Raw genomic sequence first — 16,281 nt, forward strand, 5'->3', positions numbered from 1 at the left:
ACAACATTAATCCTATTGTTCGCCCCTGCAATATAGGGGGACGCGTCGCTTTAGCTTAAACCCCACGCATAAAGTGCCAACACGCAAAATTAATACGCACCGCCCAAATATAGTTAACGGGCATAATTTTCTTTGAACGACTAAGCGCGCACATGTTTTTTTCTCTTCGACTCGCATCTATTACTTAAATTACTATAAATGCATTAGGCCGAAAATAATTGCATTTTGTGTGATATATAGACACTAATAAGACCTTGGAATATGACTTACCTTTTTCACAATGATACTTTTTCAGCAGAAAAACGCAAGCTTCAGTGCGAAAATTTGTTTAACACGGTTTCTCGAATATAACAACGCCATCTGTTGAAGGGTAATATACAACTCGTATAAACTTGTAGAACTATAATAACAGCACGTTACGTTGCAATTTTGGCAAAAATTAGAGATTTTTTGTTTAATTCAGGGTATGTATTAAAACAAGCTAGTAATGGTTAATGCGATATTTATTAATAAATTTCACTGTAACCTCCTCAATCTATATGCACTTAAATCGAATAATAATTTATTTTACACTTATATCTCCAAACTAAATACATTACACACCTACCACCGTTCCATATTGCATTTCAATGAAAATATATTATTATTAGCATTTTTACAATGTATCCAAGTATCAGAAATTGTGCTGTAACACTAAAACATAATCTAGTCTATTTTGTATACAATTCAATATTCAAATTTTGAATTATGTTCCCAAACTTTTCCAAACAGTTGAAAAATAAATACCTACCTACATTTTAATCACAGCAACATCTTAATTTATCGCAATAAATAACATAAATTAATTCGTTTCGAGGTGTACTATTGTAATTTTTCAAACTAAACACATTGCAAATAAGTCTATTAATTTATATTTATGATACAAATATACAAACACGCTTAGTTTGTAGGTACAGTATGACAATTTGCTGTCTCAATGCAGGGGTGGAAAACAAATCGCTGTAACGAAGCTTATTGCCACGTTTTTCTCTATAGCATTAATATTTTGCACCCCCATTGCATACATCAAAGAAATAAAAGGGTTGAACTCGCAAAGGGCGTGGAACACTCAATTATTACAAACGTTGGCACAAACAATTTACATTTAATTTCATGTCGAGACGTAAACCACTGCGGAGGAGACCACTTCCTCTACTCAACAATAGATGGCGCTTATCTATATATTTACAAAATGCCCTAATTTAGTCGATCATACACAATGAAACATGCTGCATATCATTAATGTACACTAGATTGTTAGCAAGCAAATTATTATAATGAACGTATGTATATTGTATTTGTTGTAACTGTAGCAGTGCAACATAGCTCAAAGTGTACGACCATGAACTTACTACTATGTTTGAACATCATCAGTTGCTTAGCCGTAACAAGTTTTTAAGTACAAAATCGATACATAAATAAATACGTTGCACCATTGAAACACTGAAAAATAACCACTGGGTATTTGTATTGCGTAAAATAAACACTAATTTTTTATTACAGTTCGATTGTTTATGACACAGAGTTGTTTTCTTGCATATCTCCCGCCAAAACAGCGCTGTCATGGCCGGCTGTCATGTTCAGAGCGTTCATAGACAAGTGGGAGTCGGCGTAATTGTGCGCTATTTCGCCGCTAGATGGCGACTCCGGTACATTGGTCGGGTTCTCAGGCATCGAGAGCAGTCGATGCGGGAACCCGAATAGCTGAGATCACTGAAGCCGTCCCCAGTAATTCGACGCGAGGTCCGGCCCCTGCGAAGGTATTTGCACGGGGACGCTCACACCCGCCGATATCACACCTACGGAAAAGGGGAAGCATCATTATTAAACTGTAATTTAAATTCTTTGATCACACTTCGGAAAATTTCTTTCGTTGCATTAATTAAAGAATAGGAACATTGAAAGAGGCAAATAGTAGAATTTCGCCGTTCAAAAACAGCGTTGGCATTTTACAAAAGCTTGCTACATTATAAAATGCTTTAGGCAAAATCGATATGCACGTGAGTATCGATGAGCATTCGCAATAAGAGATAGGTATCAACGATAATGATAGCTAGTAGGTAAGTTCTGATTGTGCACCTTTAAATATGTATTATAAGGTTAGGTATTATGACGTACCTAAGTCTATCTAACTAATAGCATTTACCTAAGTGTTAAGAAGGTTCCAACCATTTAAAATAAGTAGGTAGCTAAGTACATAATAAACAAAGGCGTGAACTTTAGGGCAATCCATTTAACTAAGCGGGAATCTATTAGGTTAATGAAATTACTCATAATTTTAGTAAATTAAATTAGCAGTCACCTTAAACTAGCTTTAAATACTGTCCTTGTCCTTGTCCCTCAATAAGTTAAACGGTAGGTAAGCGAAGACCATAAGCAGGGGCGTGCAGGTCATAGAGGCATAATTGCACTGCTTACCCCAGTTGTAATAGCTCAATGCATATTTTTCATTTTGACCTGCCAATGAACAGATTCCTAGCTAACTAATGCCTACCCTGGCTTCAAACCTGTGCACGGCACTAAGCATACTGAAATCCAAATCCCCAACATTCTACACATACCTACGAGTAGGTATATACCTAGGTAGTAGGCAGGTACTAGGTACCTAATAACTCGCAAATCACTACATACCTACTGGTATGTCTACATTTTATGGCCCGTTCATTATACTTAGGTACCTACATGAATCGTGATTAATTAATATGAATCGTTTTTTTTCAGAATCGTGATTTAATATGAATCGTTTTTTTTCAGAATCGTCATGTAAAATGAATCCTTTTTACAAAAAAAAATACGAATCCGCTAAAAAATTATTCGAAAATTATTCGTTCTTGAAGGAGCGTTTTCTAGTCGTCTTAATACACATTTCAACGAATCGTATTAGGTAGGTAGGTACTAGGTAGGTACATCACGATTCGGTTTATAATTAATGTGAATTATTCGTATTTAACGAATCGTTATTAATAACGAATCGTCAGTAACGGATGACGGATGTACTTGAGAGAACGAACCGATAGTGTTTGTTCACTCGCAAATGGATAGCTTCATGACTGTTTAGCAGCATAGGTAGACTAGAGATATTCATACATACAGTTGTGTGTAATAAACTGAATGCAATCGCAATCCTATTAGACATATGGCTGGGTCTGATACATGATGTTAATATGTTTGCTATTAGATTATGGAATATGATGAAATTTGATCGAGACGTATGCTATCCGTACTATGGTAAGTAATCTGCAACTAAGTAACTAATCAAATTAGTTTTAACTACCACATCCTAGATAGGTGATACTGGTAGATACCATACCTACTCCCTTTGGCCGTCTACGAAATCAATGCTACGTAACCAGTTAAGTGCGAAAAATATTTTGTCTCAATACGAAACCAGTTACGCACGAATAAATTTTATTCTTTGTATACGATAGGTACCAATTAGCTTATGCTACGTAACCAGCTCGATTGCGGTAGAATAACGCTACAATGTCACGAACGCAATCATCTCTGATTGGTTCTCTCGCTCACTATTGGCTACAATGCATTGTTGCAACAAGAATCGCACCAATTCAGCCAATCAGAACAATTGAGATTGTAATAATGATTGATGCAGGTTTTACGAAATCGACCTACAGTTGTAGGCATCGTACAAAGACTACTTAAGTATTCATTTCTTACTACGCAACCAGTCAAAAGTATTTTCATAATCCGGTATTTGACAACTAGTCAAATCAGTAACTTTTTATCAAACGTCAAAACGCACGCTTAGTATGCAAGATTCTATTGAATACCGGTATATATGACGTCACAATCATTTGACGTGCTCTTTTAGTGTAATCGATAATTTAAAATGGTTGGTGGTTGAATATATAAAAGGAAAAGGTGACTGACTGACTGACTAATCTATCAACGCACAGTTCAAACTACTGGATGGATCGGACTGAAATTTGCATTGCAGATAGCTATTATGACGTAGGGGCATCCGCTAAGAAAGGATTTTTGAAAATTCAACCCCTAAGAGGTGAAATAGGGGTTCGAAATTTGTGTAGTCCTCGCGGACAAAGTCGCGAGCATAAGCTAGTTACACATAAACTAACACAAGCTAATTTTAGGTAGGTACCTATACTCATAGGTAGTTAGTGTTCTGTCAATTTACTTAATGCATACCTTGATGACAATATTGGTGGCATACCGCGAGCTTAGTCAATTAGGTAGTGTGATATAAACTGAATGCAATCTGAATTCCATTAAAGCATACGGTCACATCGCTGAGTATTGATACGTGCGATGTTAATATTGTTGCATTGGTAGGTAGGTAGTAGGTACCTATTCGATTTTGGCATGTAATGAAATTTGATTGAGTGATATATTAGATAGCAGATATGATTTGGTAACCTTGTATAAACCGTTCATTATACGGCTATTTATCAATTCAATCTCTTTCTAATTTGGAATGTAGGACCGAAGAAAGTGAAAAGCTGAACAAAGGAATATAAGAACTGGAAAGAATTTGAAGAACCAAAAAAAAACAAAAATAATAATAGAGTAGGTACCTACCCACAAGTTGAAGTAGGTATAGAAGTATAGATATAAGGAGCACAAAAATTGTGTTTTGAATATTTCAAATAAAATATTTATGCTATCCGTACAAAAATACATCTTCGTGCTCGCAATTTTTGCTTTAGGATGAGTAAAGAATACATTTCGGTTGAGTTAAGAAAAAAATATATTTTGATCGGTTGAGATAGAAACATTAGTTTGGGATGAGTAAAGACCATTAGGTATGGTACCTAATAGGATGAGACGTCATAGGATGAATACGGAACAACCGAAAAATAGATTGAATTTAAACTAATCGTTTGTAATAATATAATCATTTTAAAACGTACATTCGTCTGTTTGACCTATCACATCGAAAATGCCTCTCTCAATCCAGCAGTAATCTTAACTTTTTAATATAAAAAATTCAGTAGGTAGGTAAGTACCACCTAATTACCTACAAACCACATTTACAAAATATCCGGGAAAAGTAATTTGAGATCCGTCTGAGTTTGAGCAGTGAGCTATTGTGACGTAGACGTAGAAAGGGTTTTTAAAATACAACCCCTATTAGGGGGTGAAATCGGGGTGTAAAATATGTGTTGTCCATGCGGACGAAGTCGCGGGAATAAGCTAGTGTTAAATAAAAAGAGAATGCCAGAATGAGCATTCTCCTTTTCCTGTTTAACTTTTTGCTGCCACAGGCAAAATATGGAATCGATTCAATTAAATATAGGTACGTACCAAATAAACAGGTTCTGTATTCTGAGCTACCACGATAGGTTGAGATGGCAATCTGGGTATGAGTCTGGGGGACGCCCCTCACACTCGCACGTCACGGGTTATTTATTTTTATTTTATTTTTATTTGGAACACATACAATAAATAAATTTTACATATACTACGTCACTTATATACAAACACAGGCTGATAAATGTATCAATAAAATGTGTACACAGCATTTGCAAATCATCTTGTCAAATAAAAAGAACTAATATTAATAATAATATTTATATATCTAGTCTTAATTATTGCTAATGCTTATAATAATATAAGCATTAGCAATAATTAAGACTAGATATATAAATATAATAATATATCGTCGGGTTAGCGCGACGATTGCTGTCTCAACCTGTCGCGTATTATACCTACCTAGATACCAAAACATTTACTTACTTTCAGCAGCATTTACTATGAACATGGGTACGACTATCACCTTATTTATAACCGTCTGGCTTCACTCCATAATTCTATATTTTGCCCGTTCTACCCCTACCGCGTGCGAGCTCGCGATAACATTTTCCGTTCCGTCGTGAAGGGGTACCGTTTACATTCATTACACGATATTATCGCCTTTAAACAGCCCCGCCGAGACTCGTTTAGTCAATGGTCTGTGTCTATGGCCGCCCTCTTGTTTATGATGTACGTATACGTAGAAATGTAAAATAATGAGTATTTCTGTTTACCTACCTATTTCCTCAGTAAAATATTGTAAGTAGATATAATATTAAATCTAAAATTGTTTTTTTATTAAATTTCTATTAGGGCCATAGCAGACAAGATACTTTTAGTATTATCGACCGGCGATTTTACGACTGCATCGATAGGTAGGTACTGCATCGCATTAATGACGACTTCCTACGTCCGATCGCAGTATTGAAATCAATACTTACTTCTATACTTAATATTATAAATGCGAAAGTGCGTCTATCTATTTGTCAGCTAGATTTTCACGGCCCATCCATTCAAAAGATTTTGATGAAATGTGTCATGGTGCATAGTTAGGTTTACATCCCGAGGAAGGACATAAGGCTGCTTTTTATCCTGGAAAATCAAAACGTTCCCACGGAATTTTCAAGAACCGAAATCACGGAAAATCAGTAATAAATAAAATGACTTGATTGCTGCGACTAGTGATTGTATATGTGTTGAGTAAAGCATTCAATCGCGGCATCGAGCTTCCGAAAAGCGAGTAAGTAACCGATCGCTGATCCTGAATACATCGTGTCTGCTATGGCCCTTAAAGGTCTTTTCATTAGTGTTTGTGTTGAAAGACGCACAGCGCCAAAGTTTTTGATATCGTAAAAGACTGACGTCCGAATGCGAAAGTGGAACAAATCCGTATTATATAATATCGCCTGAAGCTGGAAATGCACCCGTCGAAAGAGCGTAAAAGAGTAAATGAAACGAGAGCGTGCATTTTGAATTGTGAAAAACTCTTTTGTTTGTCGCTCCTGCTGAAAACTCCGCAGTGGAACAATGCGAACGCCCCAAACAACAATAATTCATACCGCTTTCCGCCACCTACGGCTAAAAATGTCCGCCACATGATATATAATATCAAGTGGAAAAGTTATAGCTTTTTAAAACAATGGAAACGCCAGCGCCCCGCAGTTCTCTTCTTTTTCTGAATACTAATAAATCTACAATGTTTATGTTACTTTTTACCGTTTTGGCTGCGAACGCTGTAAAAATACCCGTATATATTATATCCAAAGACCTACATTTGTTTCATTTTTGACTTCCACAATGACTTTATTTATAAGAGTTACAGCCGTACTCAGAGTCGCTAATCGTTATTTAAGATTGAGTTAAAACGAGACAGATTTATGTGAGAGATATAGGTAAACTCGTTTTAATTAAACTTAAGTACCGATTAAGCGACTCTGAGTACGGCTGTAAGTATATAGTCGTGTCATCCTTCCATTCGTTAAAGGCGAAATTACTACAAGCTGTGGCAGTAGCACATGTGTTTCAGTTAGCAGAATTCACCAGAGGTGTATGTATTTCTTTTTATGTATCATATTTTATCATAGATCCACGTTTATTCAATTCTATCGTTTGTTAACAAAAGAATTCGATATTCAAAATCAATTTAAAAGCCATTTGTAAGGAACAGACAACGGCAAATCCAATCGAGGCGCGCGCTCCTATTTTTTCCACTTTTTCCTCTTATTTTTTTGTTTCCCCGTCATGTCGCGGTCTTGTGAGCCAGACGCCCCTTGCTCTTGAGTCAGCGTTTTTTACATTTTATTACGAAGTTGGTAAATATTTTCCAAGGCTTGATTTCGCCGATTTTGTAACGTTTTCAAGCAAACCGTACACATTTTACTTGTAGTCTTTTGAATTGAATTCGCTTTTAATCTCCAAATGCGTTGCAATTTCTTTTGAATTAAAAATTTTAAAGGGATACAAATCTACTTTGCGATTAATGAAAAGGGCGCACGCCATTAAATTATTTCTTGTTATATTTATACTAGCTGTATTAGATACAGTTTTCATTTGAGCTGCGTATTTAAAGTTACTTAACGCATTTCAATTGAATCATCCTATTTTGTACGATTGAAATATGTTTAATTTTAATACCTACCTAGGTATATTCTGTGACATACCTATCTAATTCTAACTGAATAATTATTATTTTATGATTAACTGTGTACTTTTATCATAGTTTAAAAATATACTTATTACATACATACATATACATATACCTACATATACCTAAACATATCATCTACGTATATAAATCGTTTTTACTTAAGATAGGTAGGTAGGTACCTGCCTATTTGAAAAAACAAGCTTATTTCATAATTATGTCTTTTTATTAGGTAGGTAGTACTTGTAGGATGAACCCAAAATAGTATTTTGTGATGCCTAAGATATTTTTGGTGATTTGGCTTTTCGTGGTGTAAGATTGGGTAGGTAGGTACATGAGTAGATAGCTAAAGATGCACAATCAAAATTATTTATCTGCTTAATGTTTATTTTGAAATAAAAGCAAAAAATAAAAACAAAATCTAAATTGCACTTTATGAAAAATACTTAGTTAAGTAAACACAATTAACTGATTAAAGCAAATCTAAGCATTCAACGGTGGTCTTAATGCTATCTACCTATTATTGTGTCTTATCGGCAACCATAAGAGATAATAAAGTTTTTGTACCTATTATAGGTTTATACTCACCAGTAATCTAATTGTATATCGATTAAGTAAGTATTAGAAAGAGGTTTCGGCTTCGTAGAGCGTTGTCTCTGTCACTTTTTTTGTTTATTCAAGTACAAGTTAGTCCTTGAGTGCAATCTCACCTGGTGGTAAGTGGTGATGCCGTCTAACCTAATGCGAAAGTGTGTTTGTTTGTTGGTTTGTCCTTCAATCACGTCGCAACGGTGCAACGAATTGACGTGATTTTTTGCATGGGTATATAAAGACCTGGAGAGTGACATAGGCTAATTTTTATCCCGGAAAATCAAAGAGTTCCCACTAGATTTTTAAAAAACTTAATTCCACGCGGACGAAGTCGCGGGCATCAGCTAGTTATATATAAGTTTACACTCACCAGTACTACCCGCGCCTTGAGGTTGTGAATAGGCCGCGTGCTGCTGGTGCGCGGCCGGCGCTCGGGAGTAGCCCCCACTACCGAGCACGTCGCCGAACATGTACGGGTACCCGCTGTCTCGCTGCTGAAGGCACGACGATGACAGCCCACCGGACATCGAGCTGACAACAAACATCATCATCATCATCAGCATCATCAACAACAACAACACCAACATCAATCCATCACCGGCTCACTACTGAACACGGGTCTCTTCTGGGAAAGAGAAGTGTTTGACTAGCCAATGAGCGGATTGGCAGACTTTTGAGAACATTATAGAGAACTCTTAAACATGCAGATTTCCTCACGATGTTTTCATTCACAGTTAAACCAAGTGATATTTCATTGCTTCAAGCCCACCACATACCTACCTCCAAAAAGTTAGAGGTCGAATCGAAGCCCGGATCCCGGACTCCGGATTATGCTGTCACCACTCATCATCATCATCATATTATCAATCCATTGCCAGCCTATTACTGAGCACAGCACAGGTCTCTTGCTCAGAATGAAAAGGTTTAGGCCATTGACTTAGAATAGCTAGATGTCGCATGTTCATTAATGAGGAACTTTCTAGGTTGTGTTTATTAAAGTTCTTATGCTCTTCCAAGGAAGTAGGACAGGATGCTTCTTTTTATCCCGAAAAATTATGGAGTTCCCACGGGATTTTTAAAAACCCTAAATTTTTTGAGCCTCAATAGCTCAACCGGTATAGGAGTGGACTGAAAACCGAAAGGTCGACGGTTCAAACCCCGCCCGTTGCACTATTGTCGTACCTACTCCTAGCACAAGCCTGACGCTTAATTGGAGAGGAAAGGGGAATATTAGTCATTTAACATGGCTAATATTTTTTACAAAAAAAAAAAAAAAATGTAATCTCTACACAGATTCTAACACAAAAAGTCCAATTTAAGAAAATACAGCGATCGAACGCAACAAATCTTCCAGCATCGAGGCAGCTACAAAATCGCCGATCGCTATTCGCTGATGCTAAAAGCATCGCGTCTGCTATGGCCCTAAAAGGGAAGCTTGATTTCATAAAAGTTTAATTCTAAGTTCACTAAGTAATTTGCTTGGACAAAAGCTAAATCCCGTAGATTCACTATTAAAAGTCAATTCGAGTGGAAAGTCGGCGACCTTCGGCGTTCAACTTCGGAGCGTCTCGGTGCAGTGGCGGGAAACGCAAGAAAGACGACCTTTGCCGCCCGATTTGCCGTGGTTTGCGATTATCGCTTTTTCAGGTTTTCACGTAAACTCCGTTTGTAGAATGTAATTATATCGTGATGTAGTTTTTTAATTTAGTTTCTTATTTTCAGTGGCCTGTGTTAATAATTAGGGTTTTCATTTTCATTTCGTTACATTTGGATTCATAATTTTATAGATAAAAAAAAGTAGCTTAGAAAACGTGCTACTTATTAAATAATACCTATCAAGATTGGTTTTTATTATTACTCTTTTCACTAGAGATATTTGTTACCACAGTTTTTACACAATTATTTAATTATTAATTGTACTTAAGTAGGTAACTTCTCTAGAGATGATGTTTCTTACGTACAAGTGTCGCTCATGGTCGCGATGGGTTGAGGTATGGGGCTGTACATATAGAGTGGAAGCCTCCGTAGAGGGGTAAGCGGGCGGGAAGCGCGGGTGGAGAAGCGGGGACATCTCTCCGTTGACTACGAAACTTCTCTAGAAATGGTGTGTCTTACCAATAAGTGTCGCTCATGGTCGCGATGGGTTGCGGTATGGGGCAGTACATGGAGTTGAAGCCTCCGTTGAGGGGTAAACGGGCGGAGAAGTGGGGCATCTCTCCGTTGACTACGTAACTTCTCTAGAGATGATGTTTCTTACCTATAAGTGTCGCTCATGGTCGCGATGGGTTGCGGTATGGGACTGTACATGGAGTTGAAACCTCCATTGAGGGGTAAGCGGGCGGGAGGTGCAGGCGGAGATGCGGGGGCGTCTCTCCGTTGACTACGTAACTTCTCTTCGCGACGCCATTTCGCTCGACGATTGGAGAACCAGACCTGTTGGTAAACAAAACTCAGTTACTTAGTGATATATTAATTAATGTTTTTTTCACAGACTTTAATAGGTAGGTAGATATTTAGGGCCTGTTTCCCAACCGCCAAGGCAAACTTTATCTATTTGACAGATTCCTCGTAAGATAAATTTTATCTGGAAGTTGTGAAACAGGGCTTTAATCTACTGTCTCAGAGGGTATTTTTTTAAATTCTACCCCTAAGGTTCAACAAATATAAACTCGATTGGCTTCAGAGGAAAAAGCCAGGTAGGTTGGTAGGCCAAGTAAATTAATGAGGCGTCGGAGTGAGAAACCTTATATGTCTATGCCTATGCGCTTAAGTAGGTACCTATTAACGAATACAGACCCAATTTTATTATATTAAGTACTAGCTTATGCCCGCGACTTCGGACCGCGTGGACTACAATCCCTATTTTACCTCCTTATGAATTTTTAAAAAAATATTTCTATACCTAAGTATGCCAAATATCAGGCCGATTGGCAGATTGGCAGACTTCACACACCTCTGAGAACATTATGGAGAACTCTCAGGCAGGCAGGTCTTCTAACGAATGTTTACCTTCAGCTTTTTTTACGGCATTTTAGTTTACCTACGGCACGAAAAAATTATAATTACGTACAACGAATAGGACGCCAGGTCTTAACCATTAGATACTATCACCGCACGGCTTGTGTGTATAAAAATATTAAAGTTCTGGTACCTGTCTGTGTCTAAAAATATTTGATGTTATATTAAGTATGTTTGTACCTGCTTGTACCTACTATGAAAGTCACCCTCAATGAAACGCAATTTAATCTCAGAATGAGATCCAGTGAAAATCGTAATTAATTGGACCGTAGACAATATTGTGACATTGAACTGCGTGGAACGGAACGCGTCCCGGAAGCGGCGCTCACGTGCGCGTCACTTCCGCAGACATGGCGTCTGCAATATGGCGCCCTTCCCGCGCTTTCCAAAGGCGGGAGTCGGCATTTCGGCAGCAAGATATTGTTGAATGTTGATCATAATAATTAACTATACGTTTATGAATGAAACTATTTACAGATTCCCTCTTTTACCATTTAATACCTATGTCATTTATATAATATTATTATATTATACTAGAGACCGGGACCGCCTGTAGTTTCACTTCCATGAGAATTTCGAAAAATGTGGCATGGTATTCTTTGACTAAGTACATTTTAAAGGGAACCTCTGAGCAAAATTTCTGTCTAGGTGATAGAGAGAAAAATCAAGACCTTTCTTTTTATAATAATTTACTGTATGAGATTGCATTGAAAAATTTGCTCCTAAACAAATTAAATAAAAAAGTAGTAGTTGCGATTTGCGAACTATTAATTCTAAATTCTTTTATTTTGAAACGTCGACTATTTCAATAGGTGAACAATAATGTTCTAGTATCGGTTTTCAAAGTAAATCGATTGTACAAAAAAGGACACGGAAGTTTTCCAACTTTTTCTCATTTTAGGTATCAACTCCTAACTAGTTATAGTACGCTAACCCGATGAGGGCAAACGCGGGTGACGCGGGTGATGTGCGGGGCGTCCCCCCGCCTCATACCCCGATTGCCATCTCAACCTGTCTAAGTACCTAGAATGTTCTTGCAAAGTTTAACTAAGACTCTGGGCTCTAGTAATTTAGACTTAAGCGATCCACTAAATTCATAGGTACAGACTACAGATACCCACATTTCCTTTAGGTACAAATAAGTACTTAGTAACAAGAAAAAAGGAAAATAAGAAAAGTGGGCAGCCAGCGAGGTCGTGCGAGGTAATGTGTCATAATATTATTATTCGGACCTCTCAACAAAATCGCCTATTGCTGGTTATATTTTATTCGGTCCCTCGCAAAAACCCACGCAAAGGGTCCGGCTAAAGCTGAATGTACACTACCGAAGTTTCAAGTGCTGCGGGCTATGCGTTATTTTGCTGAGGCATGAAAGAAGTATGTACCTACATAGTATTTAGCCGTAATAGATAGCCGTGCTAGCTTAGTGGTCAAGAGTTAAGACGTCCGCCTAATAAGTATTCGGGAGGTCGGTAGTTCGATCCCGAGCACGCAATTTCAAGCGGTTTTAAGCAATTATAAATAAGTATCACTTGCTGGAAAATATCATGAGTGATGCCTGAGAGTTCTCCATAACGTTCTCAAGGGTGTGTGAAGTCTGTCAATCCACACTTGGCCAGCGTGGTGGACTACGGCTTCTCATTCTGTGAGGAGACCCGTGCTCAGTAGTTAGCCAGCGATGGGGTAATCATGAAATAATATTTTGTATTAGCGATTGGATAGGCATGTACAGATTCTTATGTGTTTGAACTCTGAACCCGTCATATTTTCCTGAAAACTATAAGGCTTTCATGAAATTACTATTTTAATTACGATTCTCGATACTACAGTGTCTAAAGTAACGTTTTTCATGAACTAAATAACTTAAAACATCGAACGTTTCTATTACGTGAAAGTACTTTCCCCATGTGAACGTGGCATAGCACATAACATTACAGTAAAATATTATGACATTTCTCCTTTTTTCCCATTCTGTCCATAGATATTTCCTCTTGACAGTGATGACAGCCCGTTTCCCGCCTATCTGTCACTCCCCGTTGCCCTTTTATAAATTGTTAGCCTACCCTCGCTTGGGACGAAATAATATTAGGTACGTTGGGGGCCTCGACGAATAGAATTTATCATAATTCTCTTATTTTGACGTCAAGTTGTGACTGTTATGTCTAATTTTAGTAAGTGCCTAAAGAACGTTGACTCAATATAGGTACTATGTTGAGCTATTCTATGTGCCTTCGAATTTAGAAAACCTTCTTTTATTACCTGACTACGGCAAGGCTAAAAGGAATCGTTATCATTTTGCAGTGTATTTAAACTATCTTTCAAATTACTGGTTATGTTTTCTCATATTTTTTTTATTTTGAGCAATTCCATAGCTCATGAAATTAAATAAAAATCGACCCTAAATACTTTTGTGTAACACACAAGTAGATACCTATTATGTTTTAATAGGCACAGTAGTCGATAAAGTTATTCGTATAAAACTCTATCGCAATTTTAATGATCATATTTGAAAATAACTTATTTTTCAATTTTCAGCCTTAAATTATTAAAAAGTGTTCAATATGAGATATCTACATACATTATAAAATCATTGAAAACTTGAAAATATTTTTTTCCTTTTAGATACCGCCTTTTTACATAGTCTGCTAAACTTACAATTTTATTTCATACAATCTTCACTAAGTATAATTTTATGTAAGTCGTAAGGTAGGTATATAAAGGAAAAAATATATCACTTCAGCACCGCAAAATCACCATTTTCCACAAAAGAGTTTAAACACTAATCCCTGTGGCTATTGACATAGGGTTCAAATCGACGTGTTTTCGTGTAAAAAGGTTTTGTTCGCCGGGTGCCAATTTTTCAAAACATCCCCTCCCACGGAAGGCCTCCCCTCCTTGCTATAGGCCGCGGGATCGATACCAACCCCTGTTATGTTGACTATGATTTGTGGGAAATATTATGGATAAATATTATTGTGAAGTCGATTCGAGAGCTAAGAAAATAACGTTGCTGTTTTTCTTTTTCCTCACTGAAAGCTTTAGTTATAGAGACCCGTTTATAGAGACCCTACATTGTAGGCCGCTGCCAATAAAGAAAACTTGAGGTCGCTATATAAATTGCACATAGGTGTAGGTACAGTACCTAGCCACATGAGATTTCGGTTTTGTAGAGCGTTGTCTCTGTCACTCATACCTATGTGATGTTTTGTAGGTCTTAACTAAATACACCTATGCAATAAAATAAACAGTAAACACCGACTTACTTCTATTCTCAAAAATAGCTAAATTGTGAAAAGCTAGCAGACAGACAGAAATAGGTACTTTCGCATTGATTTTATAGGTATGAATATCGATTTACAGAACACAGTTTGTTGTTGTAAACTGCACTAAATGATTTTCTGCTATTAATGTTAGTAACCCAACGACAAAATAGTCTAGTTTATCTACAAAAATCAAAACGTTTGACTCCCCTACCGCTCGCCATTTCGACACAGCCTTGAACCCCAGGGCGCCACGTGGTGCCGTCCGTCCGAATACAAAACGATCTTCCTCGAAAGCCTCCCGCAAGCACTACAAAAATAAACTCTAACTCCGAATCCAAAAGCTCAATTTGCCTTGAAATATGCACACCGAATTCCCATTCAGGGTTGGTGCGTTCAAATTGGATTTTTTGTGTAATCTTGTTTGAACTGTTACGTAGTTGGGCGAATCGAACGAGATAGAGCAGGCTCTTTCTATTATTATTATGAAGAAGACTTTGAAATCTTTTACGATATGTATTATAACTTTGATAAAATTGATTTCAATAGGTAGGTACCTCTACCTACCTACGCTCTTATCCATTTTCAGACAATGTTTTTGATGGAAGGTAGTTATAAATTGTAGAATAATAGGTACAAAAACGACGACTTATTGGCTTAACGTAAATCTCTAGTAATGATTTTTGAATTCTGCAATAAACTGCAATCTCACCTGATGGTGAGACCAGGTGGATTGCAGTCAAGGGTTATAACTTGTATCTGAATAAAATAAAATCTATTTCGATTTCAATTTAAGCAGATAGGTAAATACTAAGTATATAGGTAGGTATGTAGGTAGGTAAATTATAATTAATTGTGTTTTGTTAAGTATAACAATAATGGTAACTGCAATATTAAACTTAGAGCCTCAATAGCTCAACCGGTAAAGGAGTGGACTGAAAACTGAAAGGTCGACGGTTCAAACCCCGCCCGTTGCACTATTGTCGTACCTACTCCTAGCACAAGCCTGACGCTAAGTTGGAGAGGATAGCGGAATATTAGTCATTTAACATGGCTAATATTCTTTTTAAAAAAAACATAATATGTTTTTTCAAGACTCGTGTATATAAACACTATCTAAACTGTCAGAACCCTTCTATGTAATTACACATTATTAAATATATTATCCTACAATTAAAACATCAATATTACTCATAATATTATTGTTGTATATTTATTATTCATCTATCACTATATTATATATTAATATATGTATATATATTATGTATTATATATGTACCTGTGTATATCTTTATCTATATATTATTATTAAGGCATTTCTGTGCCTATTAATATACATATTACTTATATTATAATTATTATCTTTATGTTCCCTAACAACTTACGTACACCTTAAACCCAGTTTTCACTAGCCCTTAAATCCTCTTCAACCTAGTTGCCTGGTAGAGATCGCTTCACAGC

General features: G+C 36.8%; 1 protein-coding gene across 1 annotated transcript in view; it reads right to left on the reverse strand.

Moving 5' to 3' along the window:
* Positions 1–1,608: 1,608 nt before the first annotated feature.
* The window catches only part of toy (twin of eyeless), a 93,896-nt gene continuing 79,223 nt past the window's right edge, over positions 1,609–16,281 (reverse strand). The window contains exons 9-11 of the mRNA XM_069506247.1: positions 10,800–10,975; positions 8,913–9,073; positions 1,609–1,838 (exon numbers count right to left, since the gene is read on the reverse strand). Of these exons, the coding sequence (XP_069362348.1) occupies positions 1,750–1,838; positions 8,913–9,073; positions 10,800–10,975 (426 nt within the window). The 3' untranslated portion in view covers positions 1,609–1,749. The remainder of the gene's footprint in view (positions 1,839–8,912; positions 9,074–10,799; positions 10,976–16,281) is intronic.

Source organism: Maniola hyperantus, chromosome 22, assembly GCF_902806685.2.
Source record: "Maniola hyperantus chromosome 22, iAphHyp1.2, whole genome shotgun sequence".
In the NCBI taxonomy this organism is placed as follows: Eukaryota; Metazoa; Arthropoda; class Insecta; order Lepidoptera; family Nymphalidae; genus Maniola; species Maniola hyperantus.